Raw genomic sequence first — 18,076 nt, forward strand, 5'->3', positions numbered from 1 at the left:
CACACATAAAAGCAAGTAAATCTTGTTCTTAGTGATTGATAAATAATAGCTATAAAATAATATTATTAACTATGTTATTTCATTATTATTATTATTAATAATAATAATAATAATAATAATAATAATAATAATAATAATAATAATAATAATAATAATAATAATAATAATAACAATAATAATAATAATAATAATTATTATTATTATTATTATTATTATTATTATTATTATGTCATAACCAAGTCAACCATTATTATTACTATTATAATTACTATTATTATCATTATTATTATTAATATTATTATTATTATTGTTATGATGATGATGATGATGATGATTATTATTATTATTGTTATTATTATTATTATTATTATTATTATTATTTTAATTTTAATATTATTAATTGTGCAAATGAGTACAAGTAAATAAACCTTGTTCATAGTGATGAATAAATAATAGCTAAATAACATAAAAATAATAATAATCATCATTATAATAATAATGTAATAACCAGGTTAACTTTTATTATTATTATTATTATTATTATTATTATTAATAATAATATTCTTATTATTATTATTATTAATATTAATATTATTAGTTGTGGACATGAGCAAAAGTCTTTTTTCTCGATATACTTTCCCTCTTATTTTTTCACAATGATGGATAAATTATAATTAAATAACGTAAAACAATAATAATAATAATAATAATATTAATTTTATTATTTTTAGTTGTGCAAATGAGTTAAAGTAAATAAATCTTGTTTAAAGTGAATAATAAATAATAGTTGAATAGCATAAAATAATAATAATAATAATAATAATAATAATAATAATAATAATAATAATAATAATAATAATAATGTAATAACCAGGTTAACTTTTATTATTATTATTATTATTATTATTATTATTATTATTATTATTATTATTATTATTATTATTATTAGTTATGCCAATTGTGACTAAGGATAGTGACAAAGGAAAGTGAATGAGTGAGTAGGCTGAGAGAGTTGCGCAAAACAATAAATAATTTCCCCCTTATTTTTTTCAATGTTTAAACATTTTATATTTTAGGCTGCATTTTAACAGTTTCAGTTAAATTGAAATTTATTCTAATAAAGATCTAAATATCCAAGACGTGTGCACAACATTTATGCAGAGTGCAGCTGCATGTTGTTTGATATGAAAAGTTAAATGTAAACTAGATTTGTGACATAGATATAAACCAACCACTGTGTCAACAGCATATTTTTAAAGAAAAACTTACCTTTAAACATCAGCCTTAAAAGAACTATCAAAAATGCCAGTAAGTTATAACAAAGTCTTTAGATAAACAGAAAAAAAAATAGATTTTGTTTTTTGCTGGAGTGCAGTGTTTATGAGATGTACTGCACCAGCCACCAGAGGGCGATCGAAATGTTTACTTATCTCCAAATTTTCTGGACGTACGAATCACAATTGTATCGTAAAGCATTTGAACGTTTAGCTTTCAAAAGATTTCACACATGTACATATTGTGCTGCGGATTAATGGATAAATGGTCTGTTTTGACAAATTTCCGCCCCGCATTAGATCCAGGATGTGACGTCACGCAGCCTTGGTGCCCTCACAAGCATGGCCGCCTACAGGAGCGTCGGATTTGGGAGGAATTTAGCTGCTGTTTTAAAAAGAACGTGAGTCCTTACTGTGCTATTCTACTTTAAGTTGCTATATCTGCGTGAAGTTTTAAATGATATGTATGTTGCGTGAAGCGTTTTATTTTATTTTTATATGTTTTCGTAATACTTAATAGTGTCACTGACAAGGTCTGAGTGACGCAGATGCAGGACACTTACTGGACAGGCAATATTATGAATATTTACAAGTAACGTTAAATGTAATAACTATCGTTTTATACACTTAGTAATGCATGTATTTTAATTCGAAAAAACTCTATAAAAATTAACTGGAAGTTCAGCTGTTTTCTGCAAACCTCTTACAAAAATTACCGATTAACTTATTCTGCTTCAAATATCTTTGTTGTATAACTTTTTATGCAAAGTTACAAATTTGTATTTACATCATTTTGTTTTTTAAATATTAACTGTTAGAAATCACAAGAATCTATGACTAAAATAAACTAAACATATTAAACACTCACCGGCCACTTTATAAGGTACACCTTTCTAGTACCAGGTTGGACCCCCTTTTGCCTTCAGAACTGCCTTAATCCCTCGTGGCATAGATTCAACAAGATACTGGAAATATTCCTCAGAGATTTTGGTCCATATTGACATGATAGCATCATTAAGTTTCTGCAGATTTGTCGTCTGCACATCCATGTTGTGAATCTCCCGTTCCACCACATCCCAAAGGTGCTCTATTGGATTGAGATCTGGTGACTGTGGAGGTCATTTGAGCACAGTGAACTCATTGTCATGTTCAAGAAATCAGTCTGAGATGATTCACGCTTTATGACATGGCATGTTATCCTGCTGGAAGTAGCCAATCAGAAGATGGGTACGCTGTGGTCATAAAGGGATGGATATGGTCGGCAACAATACTCAGGTAGGCTGTGGCGTTGACACGATGCTCAATTGGTACTAATGGGCCCAAAGTGTGCCAAGAAAATATCCCTCACACCAATACACCACCACCACCAGCTTGAATCATTGGTACAAGGCAGTATGGATCCATGCTTTCATGTTGTTCACGCCAAATTCTGACTTGACCATCCGAATATCACAGCAGAGATCGAGACTCATCAGACCGGGCAACATTTTTTCAATCTTCTATTGTCCAATTTTGGTGAGCCTGTGCAAATTGCCACAGTTTCCTGTTCTTAGCTGACAGGAGCGGCACTCGGTGTGGTCTTCTGCTACTGTAGCTCATCCGCTTCAAGGTTGGACGTGTTGTGTGTTCAGAGATGTTCTTCTGCAGACCTCGATTGCAACGAGGGCTTATTTGAGTTACTGTTGCCTTTCTATCTGCTTGAACCAGTCTGGCCATTCTCCTCTGACTTCTGGCATCAACAAGGCATTTGCGCCCACAGAACTGCCGCTCACTAAATATTTTCAGTTTTTCCGACTGTTCTCTGTAAACCCTAGAGATGGTGGTGCGTGAAAATCCTAGTAGACCAGCAGTTAACTGAAATACTCAGAGCAGCCCGTGTGGCACCAACATCCATGCCACGTTGTAATAGGATTAATAAAGCCTGTCACAATAATCAGTATATTCACGTATCACGCTATACATAGACATGTACACTGAATTACAGATTCTAAATAACCTAAAGAATAAAAAAAATTGAAGATTGTTTATTTAAAGGTGTTTGCATTATCATGCTGTTGTATGATATTATATAATCAGTGGCATTAGATGGTCCTAAAATGACATTATCATCACTTATCACAGTCATTTCTGTGATTTATTGCACAGAAAAAAATATTTATTATAGTTTTAATAGGTAATTTATATTGCCTAGTAGTAGTATTCAACTTAAAGTGATATTTAAAGGCTTAACTAGGTTAACTATACAAGAAATAAGACTTTCTCCAGAAGGATAATGCAATAGGAAATACTGTGAAGAATGTTCCTGCTCTGTTAAACATCATAGAAATATTAAAAAAAGAATAAAAATCCAATAATGTTGTCTTTAATTGTGTAATGTTACAATAATCATTCTTGCGAGGAGTTTTAGTCCTTATATTGATGATATTAGTAAAGCACGATGTTGAGGAAATCTGGAAAATACTATAATGTTAACATAATATATATAATAACAGTATTATATATAATAATAATATATTATATTATTTATATTATTATTTATTATAATAAGATAAATAACAAGATTATTTTCTGTTCATGCAGTTATCATGGAAGCGGGCTTATCAGACCTCCCGTCTATACAATGGGCAGAAGTCCAGTTCCTCAGCAAACAACCACTGTGTTTAGTGAGTATTTCCAGCATTCAGATCGCTTATTTGTGATAAAGCATTCGGTCAGAATGGCTCATAACCTTTCATTTCATTTTGTCAGTCAGAAACATGTTCATTCAGACCCAAGACACTCCAAACCCAAACAGCCTGAAGTTTCTTCCAGGCCGTGCCGTGCTGGATTCAGGCACTATGGACTTCGCCGGACCCAGAGATGCTTTTTGTTCTCCATTAGCGAGGTAGAGTTCGTATTTTTACGTAGACTTGACATTTCTGGAGGATCTAATTGCTTAAAACTATCACTCATGTTTCATAATCAATTCATACTCTCATGTAATGTGTTTTATGGTGGTGTAATGGATCACAAATCTCACGGTTTGGATCAGGTCATTTTTCAGATCAGCGAGAAATCGGAGGAGACAAATGTCATTTGCTTTCCATTTATTGCAAAAACATTACTGCAAGAAACTATTGACTTTAACAAACAGAGCCGGTAATTTTAATAAAAAATAAAATCGAGAAATAACCAACTGAATAAAAATTAGGGGGTGCACGGAATTGGACAAATCTAACGTTGCAATATTTTGTTATTCTGCGATATAAACTTACCGGCCACTTTATTAGGTACACCTTAGTAGTACCAGGTTGGACCCCTTTTGCCTTCAGGACTGCCTTAATCCTTCATGGCGTAGATTCAACAAGATACTGGAAATATTCCTCAGAGATTTTGGTCCATATTGGCATGATAGCATCACGCAGTTGCTGCAGATTTGTTGGCTGCACATCCATGATGCGAACCAAAGGTGCTCTATTGGATTAAGCTCTGGTGACTCTGAAGGCCATTAGACTGTGGAGTACACTCATTGTCATGTTCAAGAAACCAGTCTGAGATGATTCACGCTTTAATACATGGCCGTTATCCTGGTGGAAGTAGCCATCAGAAGATGAGTACACTGTGGATGGACATATCACAACAATATAGTTAAGTTGGCTGTGGCGTTGACACGATGCTCAATTGGTACTAATGGGCTCAAAGTGTGCCAGGAAAATTGTAAATTGCGATATGACTACAATTTCACCCTATATGAAATTATATAATATCTCTATTTGAAAAGAATTTAACATTTTAGATTGATTTGGATGATTCTGTAGATTCTGTATCTTTATAAAATCTTAAAAGCAATCTACAAACATGGATAAATACAGTAAAGAAAAAAATACAATTGAAATAAACAGTGTTTTATGTTTTTTTTTTTTAGTTCTCAAGTATTCAGGTATAGTAGTATTATAAAAATTAAAATAATGCAATAAATTTATCATAATTAAATATGGTCATTGTATATCCTGTGATGTTTATTGCATATCCTGTGATGTGACTATTATTAGTAGTATCGATGCTGAAACGATATATTGTAAAATATTTAATATTGTGAAAAATGATCTTCGCCACTGTTGCTGATAATGCAAAATCTAACATTATAATTTCTGCAACATATATTTATTTTTAGTCTCGTTTTCAATCAGTGATTGAGTAACTCATTCAAAAAAGCGTCACGTTTCATTACTAGATGTGTCATTTTTGAAGAATTATTCAGTGGCATATTTTTGATTGCTGGTCGTTGCCACCTATTGGTTAAATAATGTTATTGGTACAACTTTCATTTTTGAGCGTCAAGTTAAAGGCATGGTTGCAAGGTGGTTCAGTGGTTAGCACTGTTGCCTCACAGCGATAAGAATATTTGAATATTTAAATGGTGGTGGATGAGGAGATTCCTCACTATGTGTAAAGCGCTTTGAGTGCCCAGAAAAGCACTATATAAATGAAAGGAATTATTATTATTGATATTATTATTATTATATTTTATTCTGCTGTGGTGACGTGTAATAAATCAGAGACTAAGGAGAATGAATGAATGAAGTTAAAGGCTTATGATGATGCTGACTTTAATCTTTACCATAAACATTGGCATTTAGATCTAAACTATAAACTGTTCTCCCACTACTTCTGTGTTATTTGATTGTTTGTAACTTTGTAACGAACTGAAAAGGGTAAAAATGCGGTAATCAAATGATCAAAGGGTTTAATTTATGTTTAAATGTACTTTCTTTTGAGTTTTCTTTGTGATTTGGTATTTTTATTGCATTTTCAGAATTAAAAAATAATTAATGTCACATCAAGGCTATTTCAGAGTTCTCATTTCTTTTTCTTTCTTTCTTTTTTTTTTTTTTAACTTTCTTTATTGTTTTTTAGACACAACAACTTGCAAATTTGGTCCAACAGACATTCACACCACAATTGACAATAAAACACAATATACAAACAATAAATACAGAAGTAAAGTGATAATAGATTAATACAATAAAAAAAGAAACAAATAATAAAATAAATACAATAATAAATAGGGTGACGCAGTGGCGCAGTAGATAGTGCTGTGGCCTCAGAGCAAGAAGGTCGCTGGGTGGCTGGTTCGATCCTCGGCTCAGTTGGCGTTTCTATGTGAGTTTGCATGCATTCGCGTGGGTTTTCTCTGGGTGCTCTGGTTTCTCCCAGTCCAAAGACATGCGGTACAGGTGAATTGGGTAGGCTAAATTGTCCGTAGTGTGAGTGTGTGTGTGCATGTGTGTGTGGATAATTCCCAGAGATGGGTTTAATGAATGAATGAATGACAATAATAAATAATAATAAAAAATAATAATAATAATAATCTTCTGTTTTAATCTAATTTAGTCTAATTTTCTTCAATTTAACTATTTATTGCCAAAGTTCTCATTTTCTAGGGTGTACTCACACTAGGCTGTCTGAACCGCACTCGGGCACGTTTGACTCCCATTTCCCGGCTTGTTTGACAAGTATGACAAGTATCGCTCCCGGGCATGGATCAGTTGGCCAGTCCTGGCCCGGTTGGAAAGGTGTGCCAGGTTCGTTTGGGCTTTGATGCAGTACACTTGTAGTGTGAATGCAAAACGGACCTGAGCCTGAAACTTAAGACACCTTGTCACTTTTAGGGGGCTGTTTCATATAGATTTATTAATCATTCTTACTTTTTAATGAACGCAAACTGTCATAGTTTATCAACCTCTTAAAGCCCAAGTTGTTTTTTTACATGCATTTTTTATTTCTCTTTGCTATTTGGGCTTATTGGAACCTAATTAGAATAAAAACCTAAGTATCATCTTTTGATATGATGTACTTTTAGAGAAAAATGATGTCCATATGTGGACTCATGGTCCGAATTTACATAAAACACTTTTTTCCCCCAATTTTTTTATGCATATTTAACATAGAAATTGTTTTTTTAACTTGCTTTAACTATCAGAGAGTAAAAACAATTTTTTTTTTCCATTTTGGACAGTTTAAAATAGAGTTTGGGACATTTCAGATGCTGCAAAACAGTTGCAGGATGACACTGTATGTCAATAACAAAATATAAAACATTCAAAGTATTTTAATAGCCACTTAAGAGCTAAAAATGTGCTGTCCATGTATGCGGACACTCAGGCCCTAGGAGGCTAAAGATGCAAACCCCTCTCTGCGCATCAGCTGCACCTTCAGCAAACCTCCTAATACCTGCAGCACGATGACTTTCATCAACATTTATTAGCGTCAAAAGTGGCGGATCTGTTCAGCAAAATATTTGACTGTATGTAGTCGCACCCCAAACAACTAAATATAATAATAAAAATATCAAACTCTATTGTACGGAGGAAGAGAAACATAAAATATAATATTTCTGTTGATAGTTGTTCGAATGGAAGAACACACTAATATTAATCGTCTTGAAATGGACACGAGTAATAGTAATGTTGATGCATGACTGTGCAAAGACCACTTCTGATGGATATGCTGATTCTCAAGATGCCCATTATGGTGATATCTGTCAGGCTGTGTGGGGTTTTACTGTATGTGTAATGTTCCACAAAAAATGCTTACAGCAGCTTTAAATCCAGAAATGCATCTGTGAGAATGTTCCTGCGCATTTTTGCTGAACTGTGTTTCTACAAGCGCCTGAAGGGCACCATGCCAGTACTGATGCTGTTTTCATCCCTCAGGCAGCTGTTCAGGATTGATGGAGTCAAGAGTGTCTTCTTCGGCCCTGATTTCATAACCATCACCAAGGTAAAGTACCTGTTTTTTCTAACACCATGCTCGATTATATTTGAAGGTCCTGTGAAGTGCTTTGAAATGGGCATTATTTTTTTTTTATTCGATGTTTGACGTAATCTTAACCAAAACATGAAGAGAGGGCGGGGCATAAAGTAGCTCCTCCCCTTTTTTTCAAAAATAGCCAATAGAGTGGAGGAACTATGACGTTATCTTGCTAGCATAACACTGGTTCCCTTGATAAAATCCCTATAGGATTTTCCCGTAAGCTTTTCGAAGATTGCGAATAATAAGCTCTGTGTTCAAACAATGTTCATTACACTTACACGTTTTGTCCAGCCGGATAATCCTCACACGAAAATACAACTTTAAAAATACAAAATAAAACGCAAAAACCGAAAAGCTAACATTAGCCTATCCGCTTGTTAAGTGTGACGTCACGCGAAGCGGCTTCCGGGTCCAAGCGCTCTATTCAACTGAATGGGGAGACTCATGAAATGGTAATAATAAACGTTTACAAAGCGATTTAATGATTTCGAAAATCACGATTGCAGTATATATGTCCATGCCTAATATCCGATGGCCAGAAAGTGATACATTTTTTTACAAATTGTTAAATTTTGGTATTTGTTATGCAGCAAGCCCAGAGATTGTTGTGTACACTATGATTTTATATAAAATTAACTTTAATGTGTGATAGGAATAAAACGTAATCATAAACGAATGATTTCTCCACTCAAATGAATGGCGGCTTGGACCCGGAAACAGTATTACATACGTCACAAACACGTCACCACTTAAGAAGCGGATAAACGGACTACACTGCCTACAGACAACTTATCAAGCTTATTTTTAGAAATATGCTACATGACAAAGAGTTAATCTCGCTGTTTATTACAATATAATACACGATATATGCTATAAACAAATAAATACGCAAAAAACGCATAGACATAGACCTTCGTTTTTAGGTGGGAAGTGCATCTGTTTTGCTTTACGGCTGTTAGTTTTAAAACTGTATGTGTAAATGTGCCTACATAGTATTATCATCAGACATTTATAAATAAGTGTATCGCTCGCGTGCACACAGAAATGAGGCGTGAGGGACATGTCTATATGCCTGCAAGTTCCATACAGATAGAAAACAACATTCAGTATTATTTTTATGTCACGAAGTACAGCGAAAAGCAGCCCATACAGTCACATATGCTATACATTTCATGGAGGAGTGTAAATAATGCAGTTATGACAAAGTTAAATGTGTTCAGATGAAGAAAAAAAACAGACGAAAAATCAATTTATTACATTAAAAAGTCAGTTAATAAGTCTGTATTTTTACACATTTATTCACACGTTTGCATTGCTGAGAGCAGGAAAGAGACGGGCAGAACTGGTGAGCAGTATCTACATAATATCGTTTATTAAAATAAATGATCAACAACTGAATCTGTCTTGACGGTCTTTACATGTGAAGGCATTATCTGCAAACAATATGAATTCCAGATTAGAAAAACACTACTGTAAGATTCTAAATTATCATATGCATTTGTTTATATGACAAAACATGTCGTTTTGACTCTAAAAGGTCCATACTGACTCCAAAGGCAGATACTGATAAGATCAGGGCCTGTTGTGTGGGGGTTTTATGATGTGGTCACATGTTGATTGGTCAGTTTGAATGTCTCAGCATTAGGGCTTTAGTCACATGGTCAAGAAAGAACTCGGGCTCTTCCTGCCCTCTCTTTTCCTGGTCTGCGCTCTCCTGCTATGCTCCTCTCCTCCTCTGGAGTCTATCTTCCCTGACTCTACTGCAATCAGGCTAGCTTCTGGGCCTGCTCACTTTGGGCCCTATCATACACCCGGCGCATTGTGGCGCAAGGCGTGGCGCAATAGTCTTTTGGTAGTTTCAGCTTGGCGCAAGAGTCGTTTTGAGGCGTTGCACTACGCTGTTTAAATAGCAAATGCATTAGCACTCATTTGTGCGCCCATAGGCGTTCTGGTCTAAAAAGGAAGGCGTTCTGAGGTGGACCGCTGGCGCGTTGCTATTTTGAGAAACTATAATAGATTTTTCATTAGACCAAAACAAACCTGGTCTAAACTCCGGCTCAGAGTTGCGCCTCGCTTACGCACTGCTTAATACACACAAAAGAGCAATAGGCAAATATCTTTACATATGAAAAAATGTAAATATTAAGGATATATATAGGATATAATAAGAATAGATATAGAATATAAATATAAAGGATTAAAATATTACAAAACATATTATTTTCTAGCCTACATAAATATGAAAAATCACTGCTTTTATGCCTTCTTCATCTCGGGAGGCTTTTTCAGTTCAAGCATAACAATTTGCTTCCGTATAATGTTATTATTATTAGCAGTATTATTTATTATATCCATATTTATATTTGTTTTATTAAAAACAAGCTTAGATTTGCCCACCTGTCAGGTTTTAGACCATATGGGGCACATCATGTGTTTTAGGATATAACAGGTTTTTGAGCACATTTTGCTATTATTATTCATTTATTTGTTTGCTGGAAATTAGAACTGAATTTAGAAATAGTTTTGAAATGAATATTTGCGCTTAACAAACAAAATTATTTATTTATAGACTAATTGATGTCTGTGCGTAAATGTTTCCCTATCCAAGAGCGAAAGTGAAAGTAGTTCCATTATCTCTCTTTCTCACGCAGTAGATGCTCTGTTTCTGTTTCTGTTTCTGTTAAAAAACTGTTAACTGTTAACTGTTTGCTTGTGAAATGCTAATTTTTTCCACTTAGACTTACTTTGCGTCCTGTAAATAGCGAATGTGCTCTTGGCGCGACGCAGCTGGCTCTTGAAGGGAATGGGAGATGAGACTTTAATTGGTTTATTCTCAAAACACACCTATAACTCATTAAGAAAATAAACTCAACCCTTTAGAACATGCGCCTTGGCGCAAAGCGGATATTTCTGTCCTTAAATTAGCAAAAACGCGTTCTGACACACCCTGAAAACGTTTGGCCCTGCGTTTTGCACTCTGCGCATGCACCGTCAAAATAGAGCCCACTGATAAAAACATCTTTATGTGTGTTTTTTCATTCAGACCAGTGGTGAAACAGAGTGGAAGGTGATCAAACCAGACGTGTTCGCAACCATCATGGACTTTTTCACTTCTGGACTTCCTGTTATCAATGAAGCAGATGCTCCACGTGCTGACACAGGTTGAACATGAGGATCTGTACTGTCCTTCTTGTGTTTGTGGTCTTGACATCATCACTAAATTTAAGATCTGTAAAAGAGTAATGCTTGGTTTATATCTGCAGCTCCTTCAGAAGATGACGATGAGGTGGTGGCTATGATTAAAGAACTGCTGGACACGCGCATTAGGTACAGTAGAATGTCTCTGTGCTTTTTATTCGTTTTTCTTTGACTTAATCCCTTATTTATCAGGGGTCGCCACAGCAGAATGCACAGCAGCAAAGTTTCTTGATTATTAAGCCTGAATGAGACATACCAGCTTAGTCTGTTTTGGTAAACAATGCAACTGCAGAAGAGTCAAGCTTTAAATGGGAAAATTATCAAAACGAATTAAGTCATTTTTGAGTGAGATGCTAATGGTCTAATCCGATTAAATGGTCTATGCTAAGCTAGGCTAAAAGTGCTCCTGCCAGACCTGGAGATCGACTGATTGGATTTAGAATTGGTCATTGGTCAAAACTCATTTGTTTAACAAAAGTGGACTGTCCTTTTAATACTAGTCAGCGTTCAGGCTTAAGAAATTGTACCATTTGTAACTTTATTTATATTCAATTTAATTCACCTTTATTTGTATAGCACTTTTACAATGTAGATTGTGTCAAAGCAGCTTCACATAAAAGATCATAGTAAATTGGAACAGTCTAGTTCAGTATTTAGTGTTTAAGTTCAGTTCATCTCAGTTCAGTGTGGTTTAATAATCACTACTGAGGGTCTAAACACTGGAGGGCAAATCCATCGATGCCCAGCTCTACACATCCCAAACCATCCAAGCCAGTGGCGACAGTGGAGAGGGGAAAAAAACCTCACAAATTGGCGAAAGTGAAGAAAAAAAACCTTGAGAGAAACCAGACTCAGTTGAGCACCACCATTTCAATTTTTCCACTGGCCAAACGTCTTGTGCAGAGCTGCAGTCTCAGCGGCGGAGGCTGGAAGCTGGGCCTCAGTGAAGACCCGTCTGTCCCTGGGGCGTCACATGAATCAGTCTCATGCTCTCCACTCCTTCATGACCACCCCAGCAGCTGCTCAGGATACGGCCTGGTCCAGGATATGGAAACCTTGGGATCATCTTGTCTCCGGTCTTGAATTGAATCAGTGACTCTGCATAGTCTGAGAGCCTCGGGACGATTATCCCCAGGTGGAAATGGAGAATAAAGAGAATAATTAGCGTAGCTGCTGTTCATAGTGAATATAAACAAGATGCAGAAACCTGTGTGGAAACCCGCTAAGTGATGCACTGAGTGTATGCTTTACTAAACAGATAGGTCTTTAATCTAGTTTTGAATTCGGATATTAGCCTCGGATATTATCAGGAGGCTATTGCAGAGTTTAGGAGCCATAAATGAGAAGGCTCGACCTCCTTTACTCGACTTTGCTATTCTAGGTACTACCAGAAGCCCCAATTTAGAGATCTTAAAGAGCGATGCTATATGATGAAGGCGATTCTATAAGCAGTTTATTTCAATTCGAATATCGCTTCATTGTATTTATTTATGACTCCAGCATACAGTAGTCTACAGCACTGTCTTCCACATTCTGTCTTTATATTACACACTGTGCTTTGTCATGTGGTCTGCACTGAAGTGATGACATTCTGGATTTTGCCTTTCGCTTGTATGGTGGTTCGGAACTGTCAAAACACCTCTCAAAATGCTTTTTCTCATGCGAATCATACCCAATCTGAATTTTTAAATGAAGGATGAAAGTTTTGCAGGCAGTGTGTGAATATAATGGACACAACCTGAGGTCGAATTTTTGGATTCATTGTGCAATAACATTTAAGGCCCCTAGAGTTTTAGGTTCGGCTCTGGTACTAAACCCCTAATTCTAAGTAAAACATTTTGACTCAACTGGAACAATGGCATTTAATCATATGCATTAATCCTCAGACCCACGGTGCAGGAAGATGGCGGTGACGTGTTGTACCATGGTTTTGAGGATGGCATTGTGAAGCTGAAGCTGCAGGGCTCTTGCACCAGCTGTCCGAGCTCCATCATCACTCTGAAGAACGGCATCCAGAACATGCTGCAGTTTTACGTGCCCGAGGTGGAAGGAGTCGAGCAGGTGAGCACTGAAGGACTGCGCTTTTTAGATGTAGTAGAATTCTGTCATCATTTTCTTACTCGTGATTTTAAAAATAAAATTTCAGCTTCATTACTATAGTCTTCAGAGTCACATGATCCTTCAGAAATCACTCTAATATTATTATTATTAATAATAATAATATCATCAATAATAAAAATAAAAATAATAATAATAATTATTATTATTATTACTATTATTATTACTATTAATTTTATTATTATTACTATTATTATTATTATTATTACTATTACTATTATTATTATTATTATTATTATTATTATTATTACTATTATTGTTACTATTATTATTATTATTATTATTATTGCTATTATTATTATTATTATTACTATTATTGTTACTATTATTATTATTATTACTACTATTATTATTATTATTATTATTACTATTATTATTATTATTACTATTATTATTATTATTATTATTGCTATTATTATTATTATTATTATTATTACTATTATTGTTACTATTATTATTATTACTACTATTATTATTATTATTATTATTATTATTATTATTATTAATGGTAATAGTAATAAAAGCAATAATGACTGGAGTAATGATTTCATTTGAAACTAAATACAATAAGTTTTAATAAGCACTAGTAGTTATTTAAAATTGTAATAAATATTTAACAATTTAACAATTTTTTTACATTTAATAAATGCCGCCTTGATGAAAGTAAATTAACAGGAAATTTTCAATTTTGGGAGTAATACCTCTTTTTATATTATTTTATTTATAATTTTTAAACAGGAAAAGATTAAAAGATAATCGGGCCTGACTGCTGTTTTTCAGCAGGTTCCTGCTCTGCAGAACATAAAAACAGACTGACATCTCATCCATCAACACAGTACAAACAATCACCAAACATATAAAATAAAGAAAAGCAGGCTACTATCTCAGTGGCTACAGCGATAGTTGACCATCAGATGACGAGCATGGGATTTCTTAAAAAGCCTCAGTGTTGGTATTGTTTTGAGATGTTGTGGATGGCATCTCATTCCAGGCTTTTGTGAAAACATAAAAGAAAGATCTCTGTCCATAACAGTTTTTAAAAGCCGGTACTGGCAAACATCCATTTGCTACAGATCTGGTGGAACGATCAGTCCTTGTGTTGAGTTTTGGTACCAAAGCACAAAGGGCTGCTGAGGTAGCGCTATTTAAAATTTGATAGTACAGTTTAATACCTGTGTTCATTATGTAGTTTTGAAATGTTAAAGCTTTAGAAAGTGATAGAGCAAAACAGTGATGTGTCCATCCAGAAAGTCTGTTGTGGATCTTGTAGGCCCTATTGTACAGTCTAGCTATTGGCTCCGAGATATCGTTTGTTGTGAGAGACCAAATAAGCAGACAGTAAGACAAGGTAGACAAGATTATGGCATGCAGATAAGTTTCTGAAACAGAAAAATACAAATTTGTCCTAATTTTGCCATAAACAAATAGTCTTTGTTTCAGCTTTTTATAAACATTAAATCCATTAATGTCACTACTAGGAAAAATGAGAAAACCCAGCCATCATTAAAATATCAAAAGTGTTATGAGGCATTTCTCAGCTAATCTGATGTCCCTTCTATTCTGTAGGTGAAAGAAGAGGATGTGGAAGTTGCATAAATCCCTTCACTGTCCAATCAGGTTAAAGGAGCTTGAGTTTAGTGCTCTGTTACACAGCTACACTGCAGAAAATTGCTTTTCTTACTTTAAAGTTTCTTTCAATTTCTAGTGCATATATCTTATATTCTTAAATTAAGAAGCATTTTCTAGACAAGCAAAACATATTGTGTTGTTTTCAGAAATAATAAGTCAATATTAAGTGAGCTTTTCCTTAAAACAAGCCGAATAATCTGCCAATGGGGTAAGCAAAATAATCTTGATTTCACTTTGGAATAACATTATTCAGCTTACCCTACTTGCACATTATTTTGCTTGTTTTAAGGAAAAACTCACTTCATTTTGACTTATTATTTCTAAAAAAGCAATATTTTTTTGCGTGTCTAGAAAATGCTTCTTGATTTAAGTATTTTTTAAATATTTGGACTACAAACAAGACAATGTATTTTTTGCAATGTGTGCTAAAGGAGAAATCTGTGTGTTTTCTCACTCATTCAAACACATTTATTAGCCACAGGAATTATTATGGCATCAAGCCTACATTTTATAAGCATACATCTTTGGATAGACCGTATTCGGTCAGTGCTGTAACAAGGTTTTGGGTTCGTCACATACTATTTGTCTCAATGCACTGGTTAAATCAAAGCATGCAGTTTTGTGTATATTATATGTAATAAATGAAATCTTATATGCATTTACTCAGACATGTATGTAAATATTATTGCTTGAAATCAACCGGTTTCATGCTTAATAGATTCTCAGGAATCTTCATATTGTAGGTCACTTTTTAATTATTTGAAAACTTTAATAGAGATTGCATTTGCAAGACCAATCATCATTATTTCTCGTTTAATAGAATGATGGAGTAAATTAAAACAAATGAATAAAGATTATCAATTATTTGGGCTCTCGTGTCAGTGGTGTTTCATTCATTCATTTTCCTTTGGCTCAGTCCCTTTATTCATGCCAACTTATCCAGGACATGTTTTACACAGCGGATGCCCTTTCAGCTATAACCCAGTACTGGGAAACATCCATACACACGCATTCACACACACACACTCCGGACAATTTAGTTTATTCAGTTCACCTATAGCACATATCTTTGGAAACCAGAGCACCTGGAAGAAACCCACGCCAACACAGGGAAAACATGCAAACTCCACACAGAAATGCCAACTGACCCAGTCGGGACTCGAATCAGCGACCTTCTTGTTGTGAGGCAACAATGCTAACCAATAATAATAATAATAGAGTTTAGCTGCTTATTGCTTTGTAAAAAAAAAAAAACAGTAAAACACCAATAATTGTTGGAAACATCCTGTTTAAACAAGTATTACATCAAAATCTGCAGCACTAACCAATGAGATCTTACCTGAGGTGATCAGAAAATTGGTAAAATTGACACTTCTCACTCATGAATTGCTTTCAAACTTCCAAAAATCGATAACACATTAACCTTTGGAGTAGTGTCTTAATTAATATTTTCTTTTAATACGTATTTTAATAAATTAATATCGTTTTTCTTGGTCTCCACTTCATGTTATCGCGGTTGTTTTTTTCAATCACCTCCAGAGGGCGCTACAGGACTAACAGCTGCGTTATTATAATACACATAAAGTGATCTTTCCCGCTCCTTTCTTTACTATAATAGATTTTTTTGACATTAATACTCCACATACAATATGGATTATTGGTTTACATTGCGATATTTCAGCTGTAAGTTAAAAATTCCCTTGGACAAGTTCATGTTTGCATGTTAAAAGTCCTTTGTTGAGAATGTCCTCTGTATTTGTTTATTGAATGCTTACTATTTTATGCCGTTTATTAATTCACAAATCTTTTTTATCGTCATCTTTAACATTTTTGATGCTTTTATAAATGAAAACCTAATCACTGTGCTTATGATATTGGGTAAACATTGGGTAAACGGCAGCTTGATAGTAACTTCTCTCATAATGTGTGTTATACATCATAGTTTTGTCCTTGTATAAAACAGGAGAAGTCTTAATTTAAGAATTTAAGAAATTAACTTAATTACGTGTAATAAAACAGACCGAAATCTTCACAGGATTAAATTGTTCCAGACAGTTTTCTTTTAAGACATTGTTGTCCGTCAGTGGAGTTCAAAACAGCAGATCATTGTACCCCATTGACTTCCCCTTGTATGGATAAGAATTATTATTATTATTATAATTTTTTTTTTTTTTTTTACATTTTTTCTAAAAAATTTCCGCAGTGCTCCACACAAGAACTGAAGTTTGGAACATTATTATGGCAGCTGAGCTCCATTATTCATTTATTGACTGTCTTGATAAGGTTTATTTGTCGGCTGGGCTGCTGTTGCTATTGCTTTTATAAATTGTGGACTGGACCGGAAAAAAAAAAATCACCCAACAAGACCCAAATCTGCTGTTATTCACCAGTGCCTGCACTCTCAGAAATAAAGGTACGCAAGCTGCCACTGGGGTATACCTTTTCAAAAGCTACAAATTTGTACCTAAAAGTTCCATATTAATACCTCAAGGGTACATATTAGTATTTAGTATTAGTATTATATTAGTACAGTTACTGTACATTTTTTGGTTTCAAGCAACACAACCTTAAATCACTCGATTACAGACTTACAAAACAGCAAGCGTCAGATGCGGAAAGTGGAAAATGCATAAATTTGGCAAAAAAAGGAGAGAATTCCAGACGTGGAGAAAGCGAAAGAGAGGCCAAGGAGGAGAGATAAGCAGACCTGTGGGGGTTCCATCAGATGTTGATTCAGGGTGATGATGGTTTAATAGTGCGAGGTAAATTTACTTGGCTCACATTGGGCTCCTTAGTACCGACTGAGTATTGATAAATCACTCAAACTTGTTCTGTCTTCAATAAAGAGATAACTCACCCTGAAAAAAAATGTACTCAACATTTAGTCTCCTTATTGTGGTCCCAAACCTGTTCCTCTTTAAAGTTGCAAAAGAAGAAAATAATTTGAAGAATGCTGGAAACCAGTAAACCACTGACATCCATAGTAAGAAAAACAGAGTATGGAAGTCAGCGTTTCCAACATTCTTCAGAATATCTTGTGTTCAACAAAAGACAGGACCTAT

The 18,076-nt window shown here is 34.4% G+C and overlaps 1 protein-coding gene across 2 annotated transcripts; it reads left to right on the forward strand.

The window, feature by feature from the left end:
* Positions 1-1,116: 1,116 nt before the first annotated feature.
* nfu1 (NFU1 iron-sulfur cluster scaffold homolog (S. cerevisiae)) lies at positions 1,117-15,883 on the forward strand. 2 transcript variants are annotated; one of them, XM_073909265.1, is made up of 9 exons: positions 1,117-1,308; positions 1,575-1,675; positions 3,855-3,937; positions 4,023-4,158; positions 7,970-8,036; positions 11,113-11,230; positions 11,333-11,396; positions 13,154-13,328; positions 14,952-15,883. In XM_073909265.1, the coding sequence occupies exons 1-9, from the start codon at positions 1,303-1,305 to the stop codon at positions 14,979-14,981; spliced, it is 780 nt and encodes a 259-aa protein (XP_073765366.1). In that variant the 5' UTR covers positions 1,117-1,302; the 3' UTR covers positions 14,982-15,883. The 2 variants fall into 2 exon arrangements, with proteins under 2 accessions (XP_073765366.1, NP_001116180.1); NM_001122708.1 differs by lacking the exon at positions 1,117-1,308 and having other exon boundaries at positions 1,599-1,675; positions 14,952-15,882.
* Positions 15,884-18,076: the final 2,193 nt, after the last annotated feature.

Source organism: Danio rerio, chromosome 8, assembly GCF_049306965.1.
Source record: "Danio rerio strain Tuebingen ecotype United States chromosome 8, GRCz12tu, whole genome shotgun sequence".
In the NCBI taxonomy this organism is placed as follows: Eukaryota; Metazoa; Chordata; class Actinopteri; order Cypriniformes; family Danionidae; genus Danio; species Danio rerio.

What these genes read in the sequence shown, in the direction of transcription:
- nfu1 (XM_073909265.1), top strand. An exon ending in GCAAACAACCACTGTGTTTA is followed by an intron (nt 3,938 to 4,022) that starts GTGAGTATTTCC and finishes TCATTTTGTCAG; the next exon opens with TCAGAAACATGTTCATTCAG. An exon ending in ATTTCATAACCATCACCAAG is followed by an intron (nt 8,037 to 11,112) that starts GTAAAGTACCTG and finishes TTTTTCATTCAG; the next exon opens with ACCAGTGGTGAAACAGAGTG.